At 37.1% G+C, this 26,986-nt stretch overlaps 1 protein-coding gene across 2 annotated transcripts in view; it reads left to right on the forward strand.

Moving 5' to 3' along the window:
• The window catches only part of ubxn7 (UBX domain protein 7), a 26,527-nt gene extending 434 nt beyond the window's left edge, over positions 1-26,093 (forward strand). The window contains exons 1-11 of one of the 2 annotated variants that reach the window (XM_087239130.1): positions 1-76; positions 12,583-12,739; positions 12,826-12,893; positions 16,105-16,170; positions 17,113-17,225; positions 20,424-20,570; positions 20,694-20,784; positions 23,383-23,510; positions 23,591-24,026; positions 24,704-24,783; positions 25,328-26,093. The exon at positions 1-76 is cut by the window's left edge and continues 131 nt beyond it. In XM_087239130.1, coding sequence (XP_087095256.1) covers positions 1-76; positions 12,583-12,739; positions 12,826-12,893; positions 16,105-16,170; positions 17,113-17,225; positions 20,424-20,570; positions 20,694-20,784; positions 23,383-23,510; positions 23,591-24,026; positions 24,704-24,783; positions 25,328-25,489 — 1,524 coding nt within the window. In that variant the 3' untranslated portion in view covers positions 25,490-26,093. The remainder of the gene's footprint in view (positions 77-12,582; positions 12,740-12,825; positions 12,894-16,104; positions 16,171-17,112; positions 17,226-20,423; positions 20,571-20,693; positions 20,785-23,382; positions 23,511-23,590; positions 24,027-24,703; positions 24,784-25,327) is intronic. The other variant, NM_001001951.1, reaches the window with a different exon arrangement.
• The last annotated feature ends 893 nt before the right edge of the window (positions 26,094-26,986 follow it).

Raw genomic sequence — 26,986 nt, forward strand, 5'->3', positions numbered from 1 at the left:
CAGGCCAGATTAGTGCATCATCGGGATTTTCACTCCACGGCTGTCATTCCCCCCCCGCCAGATGTAAACGCTACAGGTTGAGTGTGTGTGTATGTGTGTGTGTTTGCATGTTTTCAGCCACCGCGAGTGTTCAGCAACTTCAGCAAGTGTGTCTGTGAGCCTCAGTCCACAACATGGCGGTTTGTGGAGGCTGATTCTCAATCACTTATCCGTTTTTTTTCTGTATGCTTCTCACAACTCGCATCTAAGTCAAGGGAACGCGCAGAATGTATGCGTTTTAAACACATTCGGGCCGTTCAGGTTTGCTGTGTATGGACGTGTGCACGCCGGCTGCTCTAGAGCATCGTATGATGTGTTTCATTTCATAGTTTCAGTTGTGTTTCTCAGCTACTTTTTTTGAAAGGTGAAAGATGCGCTGGTTGTGCGCATGCGTGTTCTGAAGAGGCGGGGTATAAGAACTGAAACGAGCTCGCGCTGCTAATGATACGTGCCTTCATGTATCAGATTTAGACTGCTCGATTTATTTTATGATATTAGCCATTTAACTGTAAAAGACTGATTAAATGAGATTGTATGATACTCATGGAACTGTTTAATGTCTTGTTTAAGGTTCCCTTACTTTATTTGGCAATTCAAATATCATTATTTTTTATTTTTATGGTCATAACTTACAACGTAGATTCAGTCAGGAAGGTCCAGCTGAATGTCTTACCTGGATATATGCTCACATTGTAATATTGACAGTGGTGGACAGAGTACTGGAAAAACCGTATTTAAGTAAAAGTGCAATTACTTGCCTAAAAATGTAGTGCAAGTAAATGTTGTAAATATTATTCAAAGTATGAGTAAAAAGTAGCCCTTTCTAAAGTACTCAAGAGTAGTGAGTATTACTCTGTGAAAAGCTGATGCGTTTACATGTAATTTGTGGATGTGTGTAAACGTAACATTCTGTAGTGCATTTAGTTATTGCCCAGCAGACACACAATGTTATAAGACGTTAATATTAGGTTAGATTTAGGTTGTGATGTCAGGTGACCAAAATTCAATGTAGCCAGCATCTAAGGATGACCTTACTTTTATGTCCAATAATGACGTCAAAAGATGTTGAAATTTGGTTGATTTTTAGGTTGTGTTGAAAAGTGGCTAAAATCTAACGTCAAGCCAACATCTTAAACCAAATCCCTATTGACGTCAAATATACTGACATTTATTTATTAGGTTTGGTAACCAAAATCCAACATCTGATAGATGTCATAGTGGTAACAACACACAATGTAGAGCTGTAAAGTCATTAAATGTTGATATTTGGTTGATTTTAGGTTGAACATTAGACATTGACGTTGGCATAACATTAAGGTTTGACGTCAACCTGATTTTTGATTGCAAACAGATTGCAACAACCCCACGACGCTTCCAAACAGTTTGCTGCAATTATAAAGCATACATAACTTGAGGTTGATCATTGTGATGTGATTTACCTTCTATTTGTGATTTGAATGGACAGAAATCACAGGACTGATTTTTCGAATCCCCACAGACAAGAAAAAATAAAGTAGTGGCTGGAGGTTAAAGTAGTGGAGTAAAAGTGCAGATACAACACTAAAAATGTACTCAAGGGAAAGGAAAAGTACATGTTTTAAAAATTACAACTCCTAAGACAAACTAATCAATTACAGTAATTTGAGTATTTGTAATTAGTTACTTCACACCACTGAATATTATTTGATTTATGGTTATTCAGAATAATTAAAATGGCTTTACATACCTGCAAACTATGAAACTAAGAAAATTAGGAGTCATCAAAAAACTATTTTATAATAAACAGAAGAACTGTAAAAAGTGTGTGTAGTGTTTATGATTTATTATTTAAATGGGCAAATAATGTTAAGGAAGCCTGCACAAAGAAAGTACTATGCAGATACATTTTTTAATGAATCAGTAAGTAAAGGTTTATTTATATAGCACCTTTCACAGACATTAATTTATAAAGTTCTTTACAATAAAAGAAAACAGGAAATGGGTAAAAGAACACATCTATAAAAGAAAACATATTAAAACAAGTTAAAAATCCAAATTCAGAAACACTAATGTAAAACCAGCTCACTATACTGTTAATAAAAGGCTTGACCAATAAGATGATCCCAGAGTTCTCAGTGCTATAGGGTGAGAGTTCCAGAGTCTTGGGGCAACAACACATAAGGCACAGTCCCCTTTACTCTGACGTGTTCTGGGAGTGACTTAAAGGTCATGGCCAGAGGACCTCAGAGACCGGTTACATGAGAGACTATGTAAAAGATCTTGAATATAAAGGGGAGCCTGACCATGCAGAGCTCTATAATAACCAGAATCTTAAATTTAAATTTAAACTCTAAAACTAATAGAAAGCCAGTGAAGTGCCTCAAGCACAGGAGTAACATGCGACCTCCTGCTGGTGTTGGTTAAAAGCCTTGCAGCTACATTCTGCACAACTTGAAATCACTCCATAGATGATTTGTTCAGACAAGTTTACAGAACATTACAATAATCCAACTGTGAATAGTGAAAGGCATGGACAAGCATCTCTATCTGTTCCTTCGAAACAATATTTCAGATTTTTGCCATGTTCCTCAGATGCATGTACAAACAACAGATTTAACAGGACTATGAAAACAGAGCTCTATCCCAGATGACACCCAGATTTCTAATGTCACTGCGATTTGAAAATGACAACGGTCCAAAACTTGCTTTATCATTGGGGTGATGCTATCTGGAGCCAAAATCAACACTTCAGTTTTACCAGCGTTCAATTGCACAAAATTGTCTCCAATTACAAAGAATTTACAGATTAATTTCTAAATGGATTTTATAATGTGTGGCTGATTTTATAAGGTGTTTCATATTATTGAACTTATTATTTTACATTTTTTATTTGGCCGATGACTATATATTTTTCCAAAAACAAACAGCTTAAGGTCATCTGCTATGCTACATTGTACAGCTATGTCACTCCTTGTTGACACAGCACTGTATTTGCGTTTAGCAGATAATATGACACTATATAATTAAGAAAAATCCTTAAGTGTTATTTAGCGTGTAAGAGAGTAGCATGAAGACATTTGAAACCATAGTTCCAGTATCCTGTGTTTTTAGTCAGAAACTGGCCTATTAAAGTGGATATGCTCTTGTTTATGAGTAAATGGTATGCATATCCTTCAGCTTGTAGTAATGTATTAATTTAAACTAATAATAAATAAATATGGGCGAAGCAGTGGCACAGTAGGTAGTGCTGTCGCCTCACAGCAAGCATGTTCTCCCTGCGTTCGCGTGGGTTTCCTCCGGTATGCTCCGGTTTTCCCCACATTCTAAAGACATGCTGTACAGGTGAATTGAGTAGGCTAAATTGTCCGTAGTGTATGAGTGTGTGTGTGTGTGTGTGTGTGTGGATGTTTCCCAGAGATGGGTTGCGGCTGGAAGGGCATCCAAACTTGCTGGATAAGTTGGCGGTTCATTCCGCTGTGGCGACCCCTGATTAATAAAGGGACAATGCCGACAAGAAAATGAATGAATGAATAAATACATTTTCAATTTTCACTAGTTTTAACTGTCAGATTAGGGTTGTAACGGTATGAATTTTTTACGGTATGATAATCGTCTAAAACAATACTACGGTTTGACGGTTTCGCGGTATACGGTATGTTACAAATGTTACAAAATAATAGAACAGTGAAGCAAATTTGACTTTTTCCAAATAATATATTTTTTAGTTACTATAAACAACACCACTTACAATGAACAAATAAAAAAATAAGAAAATAATAAATAATGTGTCAAAGTCCAAATAAACAAGGTGCAAATCCTCAGTAAAAAAATAGATATAAATATTTACTATACTATAAATAGTTACATAACGAAACTAGATTCAATATGGAACATCCTTAGGTTTTATGTGCCAGCATGGATATGGTTGTCTGGATATGGTTGTCTGCAATGCAGACAAACAGCTGCACCTTCATTTGCGTCTTTTGAAAACAGCAAGAGCAGCAGTTCGTCTTTGCTGTGTCACTGTTTTGTCATGTTTCTGTGCTGCTGTGCATGCAAAAGTACTTAGTATGAGAATTATTTCATGCAAAACTTTTTTTTTTTTGCGTTTTATTTAGCCGCGCATAAATGTATGCCTATCTCTCATTCCGTGTTTTTCAAAAAGCTCGTTGTTGGTCCACAAACAAAAGCGAAACCTATGCTTATTGGTTGTGATATAGCGAGTTTGAACCAATCTGGGCATGGAGGTGGGACAATGCATCAATGTATCATGTCTGGTTTGTCCGGAGACACAGTGACGAGCGTTTCTTTGTCAAATCAGCGTTGTCAAATTTTGATGATGTAACCGCAATGATTCCGGAGCCTCTAAAAGTCCGCGAATGTTATGCAGATACAGCACTAGAAGGCTGAGATTCTCTTCTTTATGCCAATCTTTGAATTGTATGAATCGGATCAGCGGATCAAAAGTTATTAAACATTTAAGAGCAATACTTATTTTTAGCCGCGGGCGGCTGTCTCGGTCTTTAAGGGTTAAAACCGTTGATATGCAATTGTTCATGGTATGATAATCGTGCACGTTCAAATCGTGGTAGACCGTCATACCGGTATATTGTTACAACCCTATGTCAGATTCTGTCTATTTTATTAGAAAATTCCGTACATGCTGTTTATAATATGATGGTCACAGTTTTGATGCCATGGTTCAAAATGGTAGTAAACCTAAGCAGTCCTTTCTCTTCACCACTACTAATAGCACAAATTAAACATGTATTTGTATCTCATGCCTCATGTAGTCACTTAGTCGGTAATGGAAGATTTACTCATTGGCAGACCATAAATAAGAACTGGACGGTTTTTGGCTTCAAGTGTCCTCTTGGTTTTACTTCCTCTGTTTCCACACTCACACAAACTGCATTGTAATCTAGAGCTCCACAATTAATTAAAAGGCCATTAATGGTCCATTTGTCAGTAAAGGTGATTCTGTAATTAGCAGTAAATCTCTAGCACATACTTTCAGAGTGACCAAAATATGCTACTGAGTAAACAAGTAAAAAGGAGTAAATAAACTGCACTGTAGGTCACTGGAAGCAATACAGCAGTCATTGTTATCACTGCTGACCTTATTAATTAATAAATTATTAATAAATTATTTTCTAATTTATTTTTGCTATTGTCAACTGATTTTTGCGTAGCTTGTCAATGAACTACGGTGTGCAAATAGCACATTAAAACATTTTTACTGCAAACTCAATTTATTAAGTCGAGTATTTGAAATAATAATAATTATAATAATAATAATAATATAATTCCTTACATTTATAAAGCTCTTCTGAGCACTCAAATTAATTTACACTTTATTGGGGGAATCTTCTCATCCACCACCAGTGTGCAGCATCCATCCACCTGCATGAAGTGATGGCCATATTGCACCAGACCGCACACAACACACCAGCTGATCTGTGGAGAGGAGACAGAGTGATGAAGCCAATTATGTAATGGGTATGAAGGCCCTGATAGACAGAGGCCATTGGGCAGGTTTGGCATCCTGGGGTTTTTATTAACCACAGAGCATCAGGACCTCGGTTTAACATCTCATCTAAAAGACGCCACTCACTGAGCAGTATAGAGTCCTCATCAATATACTGGGGTGTTAGGACCCGCAACAGACCGCAGGATGGCCTCACTAACACCACTTCCGGCAGTAACCTTGCTTTCCCATGTGTTCTCCCATCCAGGTACTGACCAGGCAACCATGTAAGAGAAGCAAAGAGCTAGCTCTCAGCTATAATAATAATAATATAAATAAATCCTCCTGTGAGATGATTTCATAGTCGTGTGTTTATTAGTTACGTAAAAGCAATCAAAAGTGTTAAATCTTCTATTTATAATGCGATGCTATGGGGATTTCCTGGGTTTCTTTTTTGTGTGGGTTTGAGCGTCTTCTCTGGCGTCTAGGGGAGATTTTCTGCTGATCACACATCTGCAGGGCTGGATGATTAATTGAAATAAAATTAAGATGATGATTCTAAAAAAGCTGCAATTCTCATGCACATCTCACAGAAACTCCGCTTTATGATTAGTTGTAAATCTCCAAAGACCAGTGGGTGCTCTCAGGTGATAAGCACAAATATGCCATGAAGAAGAGACAAAAGAAATCCGACAGGATTGAGCTACTTGTATTGATTCAATATGACTAATAAACACATATCTACGGAATCAATTCACAGAAGGATTTATTTCAGACACTCAACTAAAGTTATGAGATGAGTTTGGAGAAAAAATGTGGTATTTTCATGTTGTTTTTAGATCTAACAGCAACACAGCCATAATTCACCAAGACGTAACGCAAACAGCAGTCAAATCTAAATGATTATCTTCAACTTTAAATCATCTGTATACTTTTTTGCTTAACTTGTCAGGTGTCAATCTCTAATCTGAATCAGGTGCTGGAGATTTACTGCTGATTACAGAGCCGGTTTTACTGACACAGTGCACATGAAAATCTCCCTTCAATTAATTGACCAACTCTATAAGCTTTCCTGACAAGATGTGCCTTACAACAGCGGTGTAGCGGATGGACACGCACCGCAGGGGGGCCCTGTGTGATTAGGGGGCCCCACGTCGTCGCGATTTTCAATAATTAAAAATCCGGCAACCGCAATAATCAAACTCTTGGAACAACTGTGGTTGGAACCAAAGTTCACAAAGTTCCCCGCGTTGTCGCTCCACCCCGCCTCCATTCTCCGCTCCTCAATTTGTGATCGCTTCCCCGTGTTTTCTCTCACCCCCCCCCCCCCCCCATCCCCCTTCTTCAGGGGGCCCCGTCAGTGATCCCTGCTTGGGGGCCTCCGCATTTTGCGATACGCCACTGCCTTAAAATCGTAGCTTTTGATCAATTGCATTAATGCTTTCCTCTCAATTTATTGTGCAGGCCTATTGCAATTGTTTTGTAAAGTCTATAAGGGTGCTTTCACACCTAGACTTTTGTTTCGGATCCTGTCTCGTTTGCCCAGTTGGCGCAGTTCGTTTAGCATATGTGGATCCAGCAATCGCGCTCAGATCCTCGCCAAATCAATCGCTCCAAGATCACCTGAATGAGGTGGTCTTGGCTCGATTAAAACGAACTCTGAAACGGATTGAGTGTAGTGAGAAAGCGATAAGATCCGAGCCTGGCTATATCACAGTGTTTTATGGATATGTAATAGGCATACGGCAATACTTAGAGAGAATTCAGAGTAGGACGGGAGGTCATTCCAGACATCCCAAGTCTCCCATAAGCCCTGGGAGTCTCCCGCAAATGCACAGAGACTCCCGGATGCCCGCAAACGAGTGATAATCTCCCGGTAATCACGCGTTTCCCTCCTCGGTCTTCAGACACGTCGCGCGCACCCTGTCAAACTACCACTTTTCTGACAGCTAAACGGGACTCTGCAAAATAAACCGTGAAACTCTGACCAATGTGTGGAGAGTTTACTCATAGATTACTTGTTTTAGCTCTTTTGATCCGTTTAGAAACTTTGCCGTGTGAAAGTGAACCGCACCAAGAACAAAGAGCAACAATGTAACTATTTTAATCCCTGTTTCGGAACAAATGAATTGATTCACATGTGTGAAAGCACCCCAAGTAAAACAACTACAGTGGTCAGAAATAATTGGTCGATCTCCCTGCTGTGCAGGCCATAATACACAAAAGTATTTAGTATCTATCCCATTCTCAAAATCAGCTAGTAATCTTACAAAAATGCAAGTGCAGGATCAAACTTGTTGCAGTTTCTAGTACTAATATTGGGTTTAATTCACTTGATACCATTGGGATTCTGTGATGTTTTTGTAAGCAATATGGTAAGATTTTACATAATAAACTTGTAATGTGTTTAGGCTGGTTTTATTGTAGATCAGGGGCCTGTTTCAGAAAGGAGGTTCAAACAACTCGGAGTTTAAACTTGAACTCTGAGTTGATTTAACAAGAGATCAAAAACTCAGAGTTTTCGGTTTCAGAATAGCTGATCTGAGTTGGGTCAATCAACTTTGAGTAGACCAACTCAGAGTTAAGCGCGCACACCGTGACTTTAAAAAGGCATTATCAATGGAGTGCAGATATTATGAGTGACTATGGCAACATCTTAAAAAAAAAATCACCATTTCTTTCTCCGGCTGAACTTGATCTGCTCATGCAAAGTTATAGCAAATATAAGTGTATATATTTTAAAAGAAGCAACCATCAGTGAAACAGAGACAGTTAGCGTGCGAAAACAGCTGCTCAAGTCAATGCGTAATTTTTAATTTTAAGTATTTAAACATCTAAGTATAATAAAATAAGTAATGTAATGTGTGTCGTTTATACTTTTTTCTAAACTTTTATACACTTTTATCAGTTTTAATAGATTTAACAGCGCACTTGTTGTGTGTCTGCCTTTTTATTGATCAAGTGATAGAAGTTTAAAACATTAAGAAGGTAAGCGGTAATAAAATAATTTTTAGACAGAATAATAATCCCATTAATCTAGTAACAGTGCATGTCGAAGGTTAATGATAGGATAAGCCTCGTACGTGACTTTGTTCTGTGTGTGACAAATGTAGGCAAATGTTTCCATCAAAATATAGGCTATTACATAAATTTGTGCAAAACTGGAATAACGCCTAAAAATAAAGCAGCGTTTTTATCCAAACAGTCGAAGAGAACACAATCGTCACTTCCTGATTAACTTGCGCCAGATATCAACAGTAAAAACAGAATTTACTGCGGTAGAAGAAGCTGCGTCAATGATTTTTTTATTTAATTAATGTACTTGCGCCTCAGAATACAATTGACACACAACAAACACGTGGGGGCGTTTGAAGCCAGACGCGGAGATCTTGACACACTCCAGACGCTCGGAGGTAATTAATAATATACACTAATACTGAAACAGTTAAGGCATTTTAGAATGACTAAAACAACATTTAAGATGTTCTGCAGTGTGCTCAGTCTGCTGGTTTGTGCATTCACACACATTTTCATCATCATCATCTCTAACTAGGGCTGTAACGATACACCAAACCCACGATTCGGTTCGTATCACGATTTTTGGCCCACGATTCGATTCGTATCACGATTTTTTATTTTATTTTTTTCGTGTGGGGTGGGAAAAAAAAGATTTTTAAAACTATTTTTAATTAAATAACATTTGAAAAATCTTTATAAACTAAACATCAAAGAACAATATTAACTATGCAAATTATTAACAATATAAATAGCCATATTTAAAATAAATAAATAGGCAAAGCTATATCACTTCTGTTTTCTTTGTAACAAAATACTGTTGAAAAACCAAACTAAACTCCATTGTTTAGATGGTTCAAGCATGTTGAAAATTATTTTTCAATCAAGTTCTCTTGCATAGAAAAAGTAAATTAAATAGCTAGGGATGCTCATTTCGTTAATTTTGCTAACCGACAACCGCCGCTCATAAATCGGTTATTAACGGTTAACTGGTCAGATTACTATTAATTTTATATTAAACAAATTGACGTGTCTATTTTGTGTATGACACATTAAATATTGCATTTTAAAATACTGATTTATTTTTATATATTAATAGCGGAACAGAACAACAGAGCATCTTCACGCACCTGCAGTGTTTAGCACAGAAGAGCAGAATAATCTAAATAAAATGAATAAAATAAATATGACTGCCCTAAATTATTTTCACTTAAATAATTAATTTATTTTACAAAACGAAAATACTGACTGATTCTTTTTAATAAGCGGCATAGGCTTTTTTTCCAATCATATGTTTATTTCTTCCGTCAAATAAAAATCGCAGACTTCCTCAAATTGCTTGCTCCACGGAAAATATGCATTTATTTAATGCCCCGCTGTTATTATTATAATCACAAAACCTTTTACATTTTAATAGAAATCCTTATTTTAAAGATTATGTCCTGATATAGCCTATGGTTTCCTCTCTCTCCCTCGCGGTTCAAGTGCGCGCGCTGCCTGATGAAAAGACAACAACACGCGCTCATATGTAGACTTTTTGTAAACAGTTTGTTTAAATATGATATTGCATTAATCTGCGTACATGCTTTAAGCTGTAAAATAAAAAGTAAAGCCTATTTGTTGCGTTTATTACGCAGATCCAGGTCAACATAAGCGCTGGTTTAGTATCAACAAGTCTGTATCAAACAGCAATATTCTTCTTCCATTTTGCTTCTTTAGCAAATGTGTCTGTAGGCACGGGTTATACGTTATCATCCCGCAAATTAAGTATGCCTTGCAGTTAAACAAGTGGCCGAAAACAAGGCGCACCTTACTGCCTTTATGTTGACAAGGAAAAAAGAAGAGGCTCGGTCCTCTTATAAACGACTGAATCAGCTGGGTATCGATTGTGCAAAAGTGTTGCTGTCTGTCTTGTTACAATTGTAATATTTAATACTATTGTTATATTCAAGATTTGTATATTCATACAGCTCTGGATAACTTAAAACAACGATTAGACCTTCAGAGCGGTGTTAATGCGTCCTGAAGTAAAGCGAAACGGCTATAAACTCCAGCAAGATTGAGTGATTATATGCAGAGCCATATACCTTTATCTCTAAATAAAGTAGGCTATAACTATAGAAACTGTGTTTATTTTAACTGAAAGCTTCGTCGTGTTTTCTGACCGCACGCACCTGTCAGTCAGCACTCTCAAAGGTTCAAACAGAAAGCGCACTGCACGGTTACAGAAAAGTTTGGCTGTTACCTGACATCTGGTGAACGCCTATCCCTCTCTGCGCAGCCACATTAACAGTGTGAGCAATTCATCGTATATGCGCTGAAAATCCGGCCGCTTTGACAGCATTGGCAATGTTTCTGGCGTTGTCGGTTGTCAAGCGGGGTTAAGTTGGTTTTGTTTTTGATATTCTTGACACATTCAGACGGTCCCTTACTAAGAGCTCCGTGCGAGCTCTCCCGGCTAAATATTGCGAGGGCTTAAACGGAGCAGTGCTTGTAATGTCGAACGAAAAAAAGTGTTAATTAGCTCAACTTTTGCAGGCACGCGTGACGTTATTGGAAAGGTATCACGGGGTGGGTGTGTCGCGATTCTTCCTTATTACACCGCGACACAGGATCGTAGATCTGAGTGTCGCGATTTCGATTTTATATCGTGTATCGTTACAGCCCTATCTCTAACAAACTTTTTTTTGATGTACATACTGTAATTTGTTAAGTGCACTTCGTAGTTTATGTACATCTTATCAAATAAAAAGTTTAACCTACTCAGTTATGCACATGTTTAATTATGCGTATTTTCAAAAGTTATGTTAATCACGACGTATCCATCAATCGTTTTTATGCACATCTCCAAAATGAGCTCTAAAATAGGTGTGTGGAAACGTAAGGCTAATGCGAGAAATACGCTTCATCTTTAAAAAAGGGGAGGAGACCGACAGAAACTCAGAGTTTAGAGAATAAAACCTGCTCCAGACCAGGTTAGATTCACAAAGTTACCACAGTAACTGACTCTGAGTTAAAGTTACCTTTCTTTCAGAAACAGGCTTGACTTACCCTGATTTCTTGAGTTTGACAAACCTGCCATTTTGAAACGGAAAACCCAGAGTTTCTCTCATTTCAGGGTTAAAATACACTGAGTTTTCACTTAACCTCCTTTTTGAAACAGGCCCCAGGTCTAAGCAGTTGTTTATAAGGAAGTTTGTTATAAAGGTTTCAAATTTGTTACATTTATATTAGAATTGTTTTGAGCATTGCATTTACAGTACATCAGACAAATCATTCATTCAGTGTTCTTAGCTTGTTACACCATTAGAGAAATGAACTTTAAAAAAAAGAAAATTTTACTCCGTAATTGCACTGTATTAGGCTAACCTACATTAATAATGCATGATATGTTATGTGGCAGCCATATCAGTATTCCCCTTTAAATCCTAGTTTAAGGGTTGTTATCTAAACAAATTGAGTCATGACTGTCTATTGTCCACTATAGTTGGTTGCTTTTGGTTTTCTATTCAAGTTAATAACAATTGTGTAAATATCTGCTTGCTGTATATATTATTGGCATGACAGCTTCTTAATTTAAAAGGTTATAGTTACACAGTTGAAGTCAGAATTATTAGCCCCCCCTGTTTATTAATAATTCTGACTTCAAAATGCATATCCTATTTTAAGTTATCTGTTGGTTACTTCTTAATCATATAATGTACATGTTTAAATCTGTCTCCACTTCACTTCCTAATCTGCAATTGCCTCTCTAGATTTACCACTCTAGATTTTAGATTTTAAATAATAATAATTACTAATACTTTCCTTCTTAGACTTTACAGACCTGAAACATGCCTATAGCACTTCATTGTTGCTCTTATAGTTGTGTAAATTGCTTGCTTGTCATAATTTGTAAGTCGCCTTGGATAAGAGCATCTACTAAATGTAAATGTACTAACTAATGAAAACCACATTGTACATTATATACATTTTGTTTTAGCAACAACACTGATTTTATGATAATATGCATATACGCTAATGTTGACATCCCTAATGCTGATGTTTAACCTCACATAAACGATGCTCTTGTTTGTTTGCAGGAGCCACAGAGAGCGTAGGCAAGCATATGTTGGAAGCATGTAACAATAACCTCGAGATGGCTGTCACAATGTTTCTGGATGGAGGCGGCATCGCCGAGGAGCCCAGCACAAGCGCCAGTTCAGCCAGAGCGTCCAGCAGCAGAATCCCACCTGTAGAGTGAGTGACTGACCTCAGATCAGCCTCTCCATTGTAATGTGTTTAAGTCACTGTGAGTCTAAATGTTGTCTTCTTGTCTTTGTCAGAGATGAAGTGCGAGCACCCATTCCTCAGAAGCAGGAAATTCTGGTGGAGCCAGAGCCCCTGTTTGGAGGTATGACATTGTATTCTGTCTAGAACAGAGGCATGTTGCACAAAACTAGTTAAACATCCCTCGGTTCCAGCTCGTATCTCAGCCTGCCTGTTGGATATTTCACACTGGATGAAAGATCATCATCTTCAGCTGAACCTCGCAAAAACGGAAATGCTTGTAGTTTCTGCCAACCCGACTCTACACCATAACTTTTCAATCCAGATGGATGGGGCAACCATTACTGCATCCAAAATGGTGAAAAGCCTTGGAGTAACGATTGATGACCAACTAAACTTCTCTGACCACATTTCTAAAACTGCTCGATCGTGCAGATTTGCACTCTATAACATCAGAAAGATCCGACCCTTCTTATCTGAACATGCAGCTCAACTCCTTGTTCAAGCTCTTGTTCTCTCCAAACTGGATTACTGCAACTCTCTACTAGCTGGGCTTCCAGCTAACTCTATCAAGCCTCTTCAACTGCTCCAGAATGCAGCAGCACGAGTTGTCTTCAATGAACCTAAACGAGCACATGTCACTCCGCTGCTAGTCCGTTTGCACTGGCTGCCAGTTGCTGCTCGCATCAAATTCAAAACTCTGATGTTTGCCTACAAAGTGACTTCTGGCCTAGCACCTTCTTATCTGCACTCACTTCTGCAGATCTATGTGCCCTCCAGAAACTTGCGTTCTGTGAATGAACGTCGCCTCGTGGTTCCATCCCAAAGAGGAAAAAAATCACTTTCGCGAACGCTCACGCTCAATCTGCCCAATTGGTGGAATGAACTCCCTAACTGCATCAGAACAGCAGAGTCACTCTCTATTTTCAAGAAACGACTAAAAACTCAACTATTTAGTCTCCACTTCACTTCCTAATCTGCAATTGCCTATTTGAATATCACACTAACTGTACAAAAAAAAAAAAAAAAAAAAAATTACTAACACTTCCCTTCTTAGACTTTACAGACCTGAAACTTGCCTTTAGTACTTATTCATTGTTGCTCTTAGTTGTGTAAATTGCTTCCTTGTCCTCATTTGTAAGTCGCTTTGGATAAAAGCGTCTGCTAAATGACTAAATGTAAATGTAAATGTAAACAAACTCTGGCTTGCAGTTAATTTTGGGTCTGACAAATCCAAAGAAATGTAAGCTGGTTAAGATGAGGGTAAGTTGTTTGATATGAATGTTCTCTGTCAATTTTGGGTTTAACGATTTACTCTGGAGTGCGTGCACATGAAAGTGAAAAAGCCAATCATATGACACACCAAAGAGAGAGAGTCAATTTGAGTCGGTTATCGTGAGAAAATGAGCACAATTCACTTTTCTGTTGAAGATTAAGACATCATTATCTTGCATACAAGATGTATACAAGTCAGAATTAAACACTGCTGATTAGATTAAATTGCTGATTAAACGTCTACTGACATTTAAAAGGCAACTTAAAGAAATTAATATATTATTATTATAATTATATCAATGCAAATCAATCATTTATTTTAACAATGTAGGTTCACAAACAACTCATGAGACAGTCATTTTAAAAGCTTTATGAATTTGTGCTGATTTATACTTTTAATATTTAGATCTAAATGTTCATTTAAAGTCAAAGGTAAAGTCAAAAGTATTTTAATATGTAATATAAAGTATAAATAATTATATTTATACATTATAAACAAATAATTAGCAGGCAAATCAAATTGTGTAAAAATGTTTTTTTTTAATTTGGAGCAAGAAAATGCGTGTGGCTTTTTTGCATCAGAAATCTATGACTTTACTTACAGCTGAATGGGCCAGTTTGCGTTCACTATCTCTTCCCAAAAAAAACTTGCTTTGGAGAAGGTTACCCTTGTAGCGTTAGTTACCAACAAAACAACAAAACTCGATCAAAACCAACCTCTTTTTGAGCATAAAAACTCAGAGTTTGCTTAAACTAACCGTGGACTTAACTGGGTAAAAGCTCGAACCAGTTTTATGCAACAGGACTCGGTGTTTCCCTATAATTCTTTAGGCATTAAAAATGTACTTGAACATGGCGGATGGTCAAATGATAAGCAAGTAAATGTTTTTCATGGAGCAAACTTTTTAGTTGTTACATCAAATTGAGCTAAATTTGTTTCTATAACCGTAATTGTAAAAACAAACAGTAAACAGTAATACTAGTTATATAGACCCTTTTCGCATGATGTCATGCGGTGCCTTGTTACACTCCATGCAGTGTATCTTTACTACCGCCTACACAGAAATCCCCTTTTTACCCAGTCAGCTGTATATTTACTACTGATAAGGTTGGATGGTCATTATGGCTGTTTTCTAAAAATATGAAGACTGCATTTTAATTATATGATTAAAATGCAGTAATATAAGTATATGAAATTATTTGTGACTGATTATTTGGGGTAAAAAGTATACAGATATTTAATTAAAACCACCCACTAGGTGGCGGCAGGATACTGTCTAAAGGTCTTAATTCATTCTAACGGAGAAACTGAAAAAAAAACATTCATGGATCAGTAAATAAGAAATAATGAAACATTGCATTTAAAGATGAAATACTTACCAGATAACATGAGAAAATTTAATAAAGAATTTTACTCGTGCTGGAACATTCACATAACAATTAATATACAGTAAAAGTAAAATGAATCCATTATTGAGGAAATAAACTAAATTAATTGGTGAAAAGGTTGCAAATATATACTTTTCTGAAAAAAACAATAACTTATTCCTATTCTTAATAACTTCATCATTTTTAAACCCAGAAAGCAGTTCAATATTGAAAGAGAAACTTTTAAACTTGTGTCCAGTACTTTAACAGACCTAAATCACAATGTGCAGCGTTATTAATTTCAGTTGTAAATTTTCCAGAGAAGTCTCCCATTTATTTAAAGGTAACAGAACTAAAAATACACTCAAAAGTACACAAAAGTAGGGGGAAGTGAAGTGACGACATTGTGAAAAGGTTCTATCCTAGCTAATGGGCAAGTTATATATTATGTACTTTATAATTGTAATGATTTCACTTATAAAAAAGCCAAATGTATTTATTTAGAGTTTATAATTTGCAGCTGTTTACTGCAAAATGTAGACAACGTGACTATTTACAGCTTTTACTAAATGAAGATAAAATACAAAAAATTGAAAAGAAGATGACAATCAACCAGTGGGAAACCCTCTCATGAAACCCTGCCGAAGCCTGTTCTGTCTGTTCACTAATCTAATAACATCTCTCTTTTTCAGTACCAAAGAGACGGAGACCAGCACGATCAATCTTTGATGGATTTCGGGATTTTCAGACTGAAACCAGTAAGTACACGTGTAGCTTTTAGATGGGACATACAGTAGATCATAGGTCTCAAACTCAATTCCTGGAGGGCCGCAGCTCTGCACAGTTTTGCGCCAATCCTAATTAAACACAGCTGATCTAGTAGTGTCTAGTAGTCTTGATCACCTTGATTAGTTGCATCAGCTGTGTTTGATTAAACGTGATTGATTGCGGCTGTTTTTCAATTCCAAGAACGCAGAGAATGGACTTGCGTTCTTGTGGAGACCGGTGTTTTCATGTGTCCTCGGAAGAACGAACTCGGGAGACCACGAGAACAGAGAACGTGTCCCATGAGAAATGAGATGTTGCATTTTTCCTGATGCTCACATGACCTTCACGCGTTTTTAACTGAAAATGATTTAAACATTACAGCATTCTTACAACAATTTATTGTTTTTCCCCTTTTCAAAATATATACTATGCATAAAGAAATTATAAATACATGTTGAACAATATAAATAAAAAAGATTTTAATACGAATTTCAGCAAATAAACATTCCTAACTGTTTATGCCTTTATAAAGATTTTCATGGTGATGTTTACTTTCACCGTTTCATTTAGGGAAACTCTAAATCTGAGGTACCTGAGGTAAATAAGTTGTCTCTGAACTTTAATAATAAATATATATAAAGACCACATCCAGTCGCAATGACTTTTGGGACTTCTAGAGTGAGTTCAGTGCTCAAGTCTGCATCGGTGCGTCCTCTATCAAGAACACATCCGGGAAGTTTCACGCGTCCTCTGCTCTTGCAGTCTTGAGTATTGGAACTGAATGAATTTTGGCTGCCGATAATGACATTACACGAGAATGCGAGGACACAAGATCGCTGAAGAAAGCATATTGAGAAACTGTTTCATTGAGTTTGAGACCTATTGTGTAGATGGTCTGATCAGTCCTTTGATGTTGTGCTGTGAATGTTCAGTCCGACAGGAGCAGGAGTTGAGAAACGGAAGTGCAGTGGACAAGAAGCTGAGCACGCTTGCCGATCTCTTTCGTCCCCCCATCGAACTCATGCACAAAGGCAGCTTCGAGACGGTGAGCTCCATCGCTGCTTTAGTTTAAACACATTAGCTTTACATCCAGTGATTGGATAGTTCACATTGTTTATTGTTCTGTTCCATTAAGTTCATAAGTAATAGAAATATTGTAATGAAAAAAAAAGAAATGTAAATAATGTTTTATTACAGTAGTTTAGGCTCTCTCTCAAGCAGATCGCACACCAGAAGCGCCGCTTGGCGATGCGCAGCGCCATGCATTTTAGAATTCGAAACATAGGTTTCTATCAGGGTACACACACCGGCGCCGCAAGTCGGCAGCTGTCTGCGGCATCCAGCCACAACTCGGGGCACTGTTCATATTTCTGCCACGCCACAGAGCTCCATCTGATTAGTTTATTTTTAATAGCGTGCCAATGTGTGCGTCTAATGTGCGATACTTTAAACTGTCATGTGCGCGCCGTGTTGCTGCGCCGAGCGGCACATCCAGTGTGTGACGCCCCTTTAGAGTCTAGAAAGGCCTGATGGTTTGCTTGTGATTCCAATTTGAAACTACAAAAATTGGACAAAACTAGCAAAATTAGATAGAGAGACATTAAAAACATACAGTAAATAAGATTTACTGAACAGAATTACTGAAACAAAGTAAAATTAAATAGAAAAGATATTAAAATGACTCAATCTGTTGTTGCCGGGGTTGCTGTTTTCTCTCACATTTGGACTCTTTTCAAAGTGCAGTTGCAGCAAAAAATATGAAGTTCCAGGTTGCATTATTTCATAATGTGTCGCATAAAATGTTGAAGGAGACAAAATGTGTCTTTCTCATGAATCCAAAATGAAAGCTCAATCATTTCTTAATGGACATTAATCCTGGATTGGATACCTGGCAACATGAAGACTCTTCAGCTTTACTTTCTGTACTATACTGTTCTGTAATAATAAGGGGAAAATGGCAGAAATAGTTCTTTTACAGTTTTTCACAATGGCTATGACAGTTTTTTCAATACATTTAACAAGTTTGCTAAACTCTTAACACAGCAACACACCTAAAACACACAACTGACAAAACAGTTAATTTCATGCTCAAAATCACACATTGTAAACTAAACCTCTAAACTACTTTTCAAAATACAATAATAAACGAACACACTACACCATGTCTAACAAAACACTGTAAACATGTTTCAAAATGAAATTATTGTTCAAAACACAAACACATGTTCTCTTCCAACAGAGTAATTCAGTCAATCAGAACACACTGACAATAAAAACACTATCATCAGCTGACATTACAGAAACTGCATTAGTTTATGTGTCAGCTCTGCCCTTATATTTGAAGCATCTCTACAGTTTTGTTTTGTTGGGTTTAGTAAAGGCATGCGTTTTCTTTCTTTTACTGCAAAAATTCTATACAAAAAATGAAGAAAAAAATAGCTTTATAACATTTACACTTTATGTAAAAAAAATACAGACACAGAATTGCTGCAGTACAGACTTTATTTGCAAAAGGATTTCACTGCAAGATGAAAAAAAGCACCGCAATATTAATAAAAAAATAAACAAAGTAATCTTCTATTCTGCCCGGTCTTCCGCCACGTGTTCTCATCCACATTACACTTGATATCTTCTATGGCCTGACACGGTATGTTTCTCCCACAGCGACATCCCCAGCCTTGTCAACAGATAATTTCATGTGGTACATGATTGAACTCCAACTTCATGACTCTCTGAAAGTATAAGACACAGTGTGTGCAAATGCTGTATTGTATATCTACTGTATGTACTAACGAACTCCAGGTTTATAGAGTAGTTTACTGCAAAACACACTGTGTATAGTACAGCAATGACTGTATTGCATAACCTTACCTGGATTTATTAGTAATGGAGTTCTTTGAAGCGCTCGCTGTTCCTTTCAAAAAACTTAAGAGTCCTCTTTTAGAACATATGATCATGTGCTTTCTATAGATGGGAATTATATGTATGTATGTATATATATATATATATATATATATATATATATATATATATATATATATATATATATATATATATATATACACACACAACCACAATAAGCTGTTTCTCATTGACAATAAAATAAAATGAAATAAAATATATAATATATTTATATATTTGTGTTTCAATTCACAATTAGAACAGCTGTTTACTTTGACTTTATCATATATAATTTCTGTTTAGAACACGGTGTCATCTGTTCTGACATACTGTGTTAAAGCATTTGTAAATTTGACTGTAAAATTATATTGTTTTGGTTTTGGTTGAATTTGTGTGTAAAAGAAGTTCAAGCATTTTAAATTGGTGTTAACTGGATGCATTTTGTGTCAAAGCAACAAGAAATGTGTTAATTGTATAGCCCACGAAGACGAATGTTGTGCTAACCGTGTTAAAAGTTAAAAAGTTTAGGAAAAAAGTGTCATAGCCATTGTAAAACACTGTAAAAAAGATAGATAGATAGATAGATAGATAGATAGATAGATAGATAGATAGATAGATAGATAGATAGATAGATAGATAGATAGATAGATAGATAGATAGATAGATAGATAGATAGATAGATAGATAGATAGATAGATAGATAGATGACAGCTAATTCAGAAAATTAATAACATTTTTAATTGGTTATGATTAAAAAAGGCAAAGCAGTGATGCAGTAGGTAGTGCTGTCGCCTCACAGCAAGAAGCTCGCAGGGTCGCTGGTTCGATCCTCGGCTGGCTCAGTTGGCATTTCTGTGTTGAGTTTGCATGTTCTCCCTGCGTTCGCGTGGGTTTCCTCTGGGTGCTCCGGTTTCCCCCACAGTCCAAAGACATGCGGTACAGGTGAATTGGGTAGGCGAAATTGTCGGTAGTGTGTGTGTGTGGATGTTTCCCAGAGATGGGTGGCGGCTTGAAGGGCATCTGCTGCGTAAAAACTTGCTGTATAAGTTGGTGGTTCATTGTGCTGTGGCGACCCCGGATTCACAAAGGGACTAAGCCGACAAGAAAATTAATGAATGATTAAAAAAAATTGATTTGACTAAATGTTTAAAATATAGCTTTTGTAGGATCTATGCACAAAAAAAACAGTATCTTACAAAGGATTGGGAAATATTCACTTATAGGAGTCATTGGCCTAGTATAAATCAAAAGATTTTTTTGCATAACATCCTATTATGTTCCATATCAAGCCATTTTGTGTGTTAGTATTATGTAGCTTATTGTTTGTGTATTTGCACCTTAGGCAAAAGACTCAGGCCAGCTTGAGAACAAATGGCTGATGATCAACATTCAGAATGTGCAGGATTTCGCCTGTCAGTGTCTGAACCGGGACGTGTGGAGCAATGATGCTGTGAAAACCATCATCCGAGAGCACTTCATATTCTGGCAGGTACATTTAAATGGACATTATGAATGTCTTCTGTCTCTTCATCTGCTTTTGATGTGGCGTGATTTGGCTTGTCTTGTGATTGTAAGCTGTTGAATTGTTTAGGAAAGTTATTTTTGTTTACAGGTTTACCATGACAGTGAGGAAGGGCAGAGGTACATTCAGTTTTACAAGCTTAACAAGTTCCCCTATATTTCTATCTTGGACCCCCGTACAGGTGAGACACAAACGGCAACCTTTTCCGCCAATGATGTATATATTTTTTTTCCTGACAAAAAAAACCCCAAAAACATAATGCTCATCTAATAATTGATGTTGTTGGTGTTGTTGTTGTTGTCTTTTAAAAAATAAACATATTTTTTAAGATATTAAACTGCATCATTAAAAGTATAGCTGCGTCCCAAATGACTCACTATACACTATGCACCGTGCACCTGTGCATTTACACACTTAACAGCATAGTATATGTACTGTATGTAGTGTCGTCTAAAATGGAACACTAATGATTTTTTATTAAGCAGAAATTCAGACCATTTCTCTGATGATGTTTACCGGTTTTCAAATCAGTGAAATGAATGACCAAATTACCAAATAATACCTGCCATGAGTTTAACTGCATTCACCATCAGGACACGGTATAGTCACTCTTGTAGGAAAATACTGCATACTTTTTTTCCAGCTTACTCCCTTTATTTATTTGGGGTCGCCACACTGGAATGAACCGCCAACTTATCCAGCATATGTTTTACACATTGGATGCCCTTCTAGCTGCAACCCATCACTGGGAAACATCCATACACACTCATTTAAACACATGCACTACGGACAATTTAGCTTTCCCAATTCACCTGTACCACGTCTTTGGAATGTGGGGGAAACCGCAGCACCCGGAGGAAACCCACGCGAAAATGGGGAGAACATGCAAACTCCACACAAAAATGCCAACTGACCCAGCCGAGGCTCGAACCAGCGACCTTCTTGCTGTGAGGCAATTTTGCTATCTACTGCACCACCACATCGCCACAATCCAAAATAAATAAAGTAATCCATCATCAGCGCCCGATAGCTCTTCCCCATCTGCTAGATAAGCAAAGCTGCATTCATTGAGTGCGTGAAGTGTCCAACATAACACACTTCATTTACCAGTTGAATAAGTGCATCATCCAGGTGATTAAAGTGCACTTACTATTTTTAGATTTTTCAGTGTGAACGCACTACTTACACTATTCATACTACAAAATGGTGTAAAATAGTGCATAAGTATGCTTATTTGGACGCACCTTATGAGCTCATAACAAGATTTATGTCAGTGTTAGTTCAGTTTGTAAAAACAAATGCCTCTAGACCTTTTTCAACAATACATATTCTATAGTCTATACCTTAAAACAACAACAACAAAAAAATAAAAAACAAGATAAAGAATGCTTTACAATTTTCAAGCCTTAAATTTGAAGTTAAGCACAATAATTGTAATAAGAACACATTAATTATATGATCCTATTAATTTCATACAGAAATGTATTCAAATTAAATGCTTCAGATTTGGATAAAAATATTTCTTGCAAGACAGTGAATATTGAAAATTCAGTCAATATTCCATACATTTTTTTTTTTAAATGAACTAAAAGTGATAGTTGTAAAAAAAAAAAAATGTAGAAATATGGTAATAACATGGTAACTTGCAAAACTTATTTGCTCATTCATTGCTTCATATGCCTATTTTCCACCTGGGTAAACCAGGAATATAAAATAATGCTGGGCTGATATTTAATGTGTTTTTAGGGTAATGAATGCTCGCAGTCTATGCAAAGGGGTCCTATTATGCTCTTACAGAAAATCTTGATTGTACTAGAACGTTCTCTCATGTTTTGCCATCATGTTTGACATAATTTGCATTATTATAATACCTTTGGTTTTCAGACATTTGAATATACAAGTGTGCTAGCAAAATAAAGCATTTATGATTTGTAAAATCCATGCTGCTGTCTAAGGCAAGGGGAATCGTTTTACACACAATCTGAAGGTGTGTGATTCATTTACTCCAATCTTCTGCCAGTTAAACAGTCACATTCATATATTTTGTGAGAAGTAAACATGTTGTAAATCTAGCAGCTCTAACATGGCGACACTCATCACTGATCAACAAATATGATCATTATTAGGATGTTTAAACAATGAAATGTCTTCTTACGCATTTGAGAATCGGGTAAATAATCTGAAATTTCACAACATATAAAATATTTAACAAAAAAAATCAATTTGAGCAGACAACATTGGTCAAAAGGATTGCACAGAACCTTTGCATGTACAGATGTTACAAGACATATCAGAATGACAATGTCATTGTTGTTTTGTTCCTCCCTATCCCAACTATTCAAATTTCTGTTGGCAGGATTTGGGCAGCTTTGTGACATCATAAACCCCATAGAACAATGCTTGTAGTCCAAACAAGGCTGTTTTTGTAGTTCTTGAATAGAGAAAACAATTTATCTCCCTTGAACTGAAAAAATGCTGGCTTCCACACAATTCCTTCATGTTGGTACAACACAAATTAATTGAGTTAGCTTAATGTTTTCGGCAAATTTAAGTGGATTCAACATTAAACAATTAGGTTGTCCCAAAGACACCTTAGGAGTAGTGTTGTTTTAACTCATTTTAAACAAGAAGTTTGAACAAGCAACAGAAGTCATTTTTTGTGTGTTGGAGTGGACTTTTTGGATATTTGTAACGTACTTTTAAGCTCAAGTATGCACACTTCTGATCTAATATTTCTCTGATATACATTTAATCTCAAGTTTTCGTCTTATGCAAACAGGACAAAAGATGGTGGAGTGGAATCAGCTGGACGTGTCCTCATTCATGGATCAGGTCACAGGCTTCCTATCAGAGCACGGTCAGCTGGATGGACAGTCCAGTCAACCTCCGGCCAAGCGGGCTCGTTCTGTAAGTGTAAAGTCCTACAGTCATTCAGAGAGCATTTTACGCATCTTTCCTTGTCATCACATTATGTTATGTCCATGCAGGAGAGTTTGATAGATGCCAGCGAGGACAGTCAGTTAGAAGCTGCTATCCGGGCCTCTCTTCAAGAAACGCATTACGAGTCCACTCAAGAAAAGGCAGAGTCGCGCTCAGATGATGATTCAGATGCAGAGCCTTTCTCTGACAGCGAAGGTCTGATCTCAGTCGACGGCTCTGATAATGAGGCTGGAGCAGGGGAGGATTCTTTAGATGGACACACCTCCACAGAATTAGCCCCTCCCACCAGATCAGATAGTCCCGCTCATCACAGGAAGTCTCCGCATAAAGAGTTGTGCCACAGAAAGGAGGAGAGTAAGAAGAACCACCTCGAGCCGGTGGGGCTCAATCACGGTCAGACGGGACAAACAGAAAACCACAGATCCACATCACAGCAGCCTTCAGAACCGGCCGGCACCAGCACAGCAGATCCAGATGACAACGGTATGTAGTGCAAACAGAGATGACTGAATACTAATTAGCATTGTCTGTTGCTCACCCTCATGTCATTCTATAGTTATATTTTCCTCAAAAATTGTTTAAAAAAATCTCCAACTCAAAAATAAAGCACTATAAAGGTTCCTTAAAGGGATAGTTCAATCAAAAATAAAATTGCTATCGAATTACTTGCCCTCAGAACTTCCAAGATGTAGGTGAAGATGAAGGTTTTCATTAGAGCATTAAAGAATTTAATATTAGTAATAATAATATATATACAGGCAGAGCAGAATTAATACCCATGGCTTCCAATAATATCTTGAGGTCTTTTGATGTGAAATGATGAGTTGTGAAACCATCAGTCAAATTGAGTATGTAAACAACAGTCGGGAATGAGTGTCCTATCCCGTACTTGTGTGCTGTATTGCAAGTCTTGGTTATCTAATTAGAGTTTTAGACTTGTTTCTGTCATTGTTTTGAAGCTGTCATATGGAAAAGAGCTGATATTCAAAATTTACACTTGTATTACGCAAAAAATACATACACTTAAGATGACATCAGGGTGAGAAAATGATGACAGCAGATCATCAGATCCTTCATTGTTTACACATGAAGGATCTGAACATTCTTAAATACTGATAGAGAACGTATTTATAAATCTATTCAAATGACTCTGTCCACAGGTCCAAAGGCCCGCTTAATGCTGCGATATCCAGATGGCCAAAGGGAACAGATAGCATTGTCTGCTAAAGCTAAACTCATGGTGAGTTTGACCTTCACTTGCCAGACTTTTCACAATTGTTAACTCTTGCCATTGGAAACATGACTTCAAATTTTTAAGACCTAGAGATCTAGCGCTAGCTAAACTGGAAAACACAAGCAATCAATATCAACCTCTATATAAGAGCTGAGTAAGATGGCACAATGGCACAATTGACAGCACTAATATATATATATATGTGTGTATATATATAATGTATTACACTACTGTCTCAGTGCTGGCCACAGATGTGCTGAAGTCATTCAGAGCAGAGGCCTGTACACTTCCTACTAATTGCTGACTGTTGTAACCTTCAGAAAGTTTTGCTGTAATCTTTTTCCATGCTACAGTCATTTTTGTTCTTTAATTTTGATCAGTGTGTTTTCGGCAAAATAATGTTTTTGGTTGAAATGCCTTTGTTATTTTGGGGAAAAGGTGTTGGATGTTTGGATGTTTTCTAGTTAAACTTACTATTGGCCTAAATATCCAAAACAAAAATCAGTATTTATACCATTCATTTTATTTGACCTTTGTTTTTTTCTTGTAGGCACTGGTGAGACACGTTCAGTCTAAGGGATTCCCCAATGAACGCTTTGAACTTGTCACCAACTTCCCCCGCCGAAGACTTGCTCATTTGGACTATGACATCACACTGCAGGAAGCAGGACTGTGTCCGCAGGAAACTGTGTTCGTGCAGGAGAGAAATTAGCACCACCCCTTGTAGATAAACCCCACCCCTCATGTCCCATCACTTGTGCCCTAGAAAGACTGAATTGACTGCGCCCTGTTACCACTTGTCTTTTTTCCTTCTTCCTTTTTTATAAAAATAATAAGTCCCAAATACCAGAACATTAGTAGTTCATTGGGAACGTCCCTGAGCTGCATTTGTTTACATATTTATTTACAAAAACCTTGGCACATCCCATCCTTTCTGGGTGTAAATCCTGTCAAGAAAAGACAGTCCATGTACACAAGTTGTGCTCATGTTTATATGAAACCGAATCCCCAAAAGCTAAAAATGAAAACATTGTGTATCATGTATATGCAAAGATTCATAGAATTGGAACATGAGTTTGAAAATGATTTGAAAGGCATCTGAGCAGGTTGGGGTCCCGTTGAACATGGGCTCAGGTGATGAATCGGGGTGGATGGTTATTATTTAGAGGCAAACCCTCACATATCTCATCTGCAATGTGCAGGAATGGATGGATTAGCTGGACATTTAGCTATAGTAAGTTTCTGTCTCCTTTTTTATATACTGCATCATTTCCACAAAAACTGATTCTCAAATATAATCATTGAAACAAAAGGGACAGCTGCTTCACTCGAGTATTTCTTCAGCTTCTGTTTCTTCAGTACATCTTCAGCCTGTCTTTTGTGACCGCTCTTATTATAAATGTTGCATCGTGAACATTTTTTAACTCAGTTGACATCATAAAAGGATTTAGGTGTCTGTTTATGGATTAAGGACATTTTATTTTTGCATACAAAATCTTAAGAAATTAGGAATATTTTTATTATTATTTGATTTTACTTAATGATGCTCCAACATCATGAATATTAGGAGCAAAAAAGTAAGTACACCTTTCTAGTATTGGGTTACCAGGGATGTCAAACTCAACTCCTGGAGGGCCGCAGCCCTGCACTGTTTAGTTCCAACCCTAATCAAAAACTTAGGCTGCGGTCACACTTAACTTTTCTCCCCATAGAATTCCATTCACACGCACGCGAATGCGCGTGAGACCAATCGAGGAATGAAACATGACCTTTCTGGACAAAAATTTAACACAAGCAGCAATCGCTCACTTTTTTTAATGCCTAAATTTTGTTTAATCCTGCCCCTTTTTGCAGCGCCGCAGGACAGAAATTCGCACACACAAAATCTAGTGTGACCGCAGCTTCACCTGTAGGTTTCAAACAAGCCTGAAGGACTCAATTAGTTTGATCAGGTGGGTTTAATTAAGGTTGGGACTAAATTGTGCAGGGCTGCGGCCCTCCTGGAATTGAGTTTGACATCCCTGGGTTAGACCTTTTTTGCCTTCAGAACTGTCTTAATTCGTCATGCCATAAATTAAACTAGTTGCTGGGAACATTCATCTGAGATTTTGGTCTATATTGGCATGATAGCATCACACAGAAGGCTGCACATCCTCAACGGGAATCTCAATTGAGTATACAGTTTTATGCAAAAGTTTGGGCTTCCCTG

Source organism: Danio rerio, chromosome 2 (assembly GCF_052040795.2).
Source record: "Danio rerio strain M-AB ecotype USA chromosome 2, GRCz13ab, whole genome shotgun sequence".
NCBI classification, from domain to species: Eukaryota; Metazoa; Chordata; class Actinopteri; order Cypriniformes; family Danionidae; genus Danio; species Danio rerio.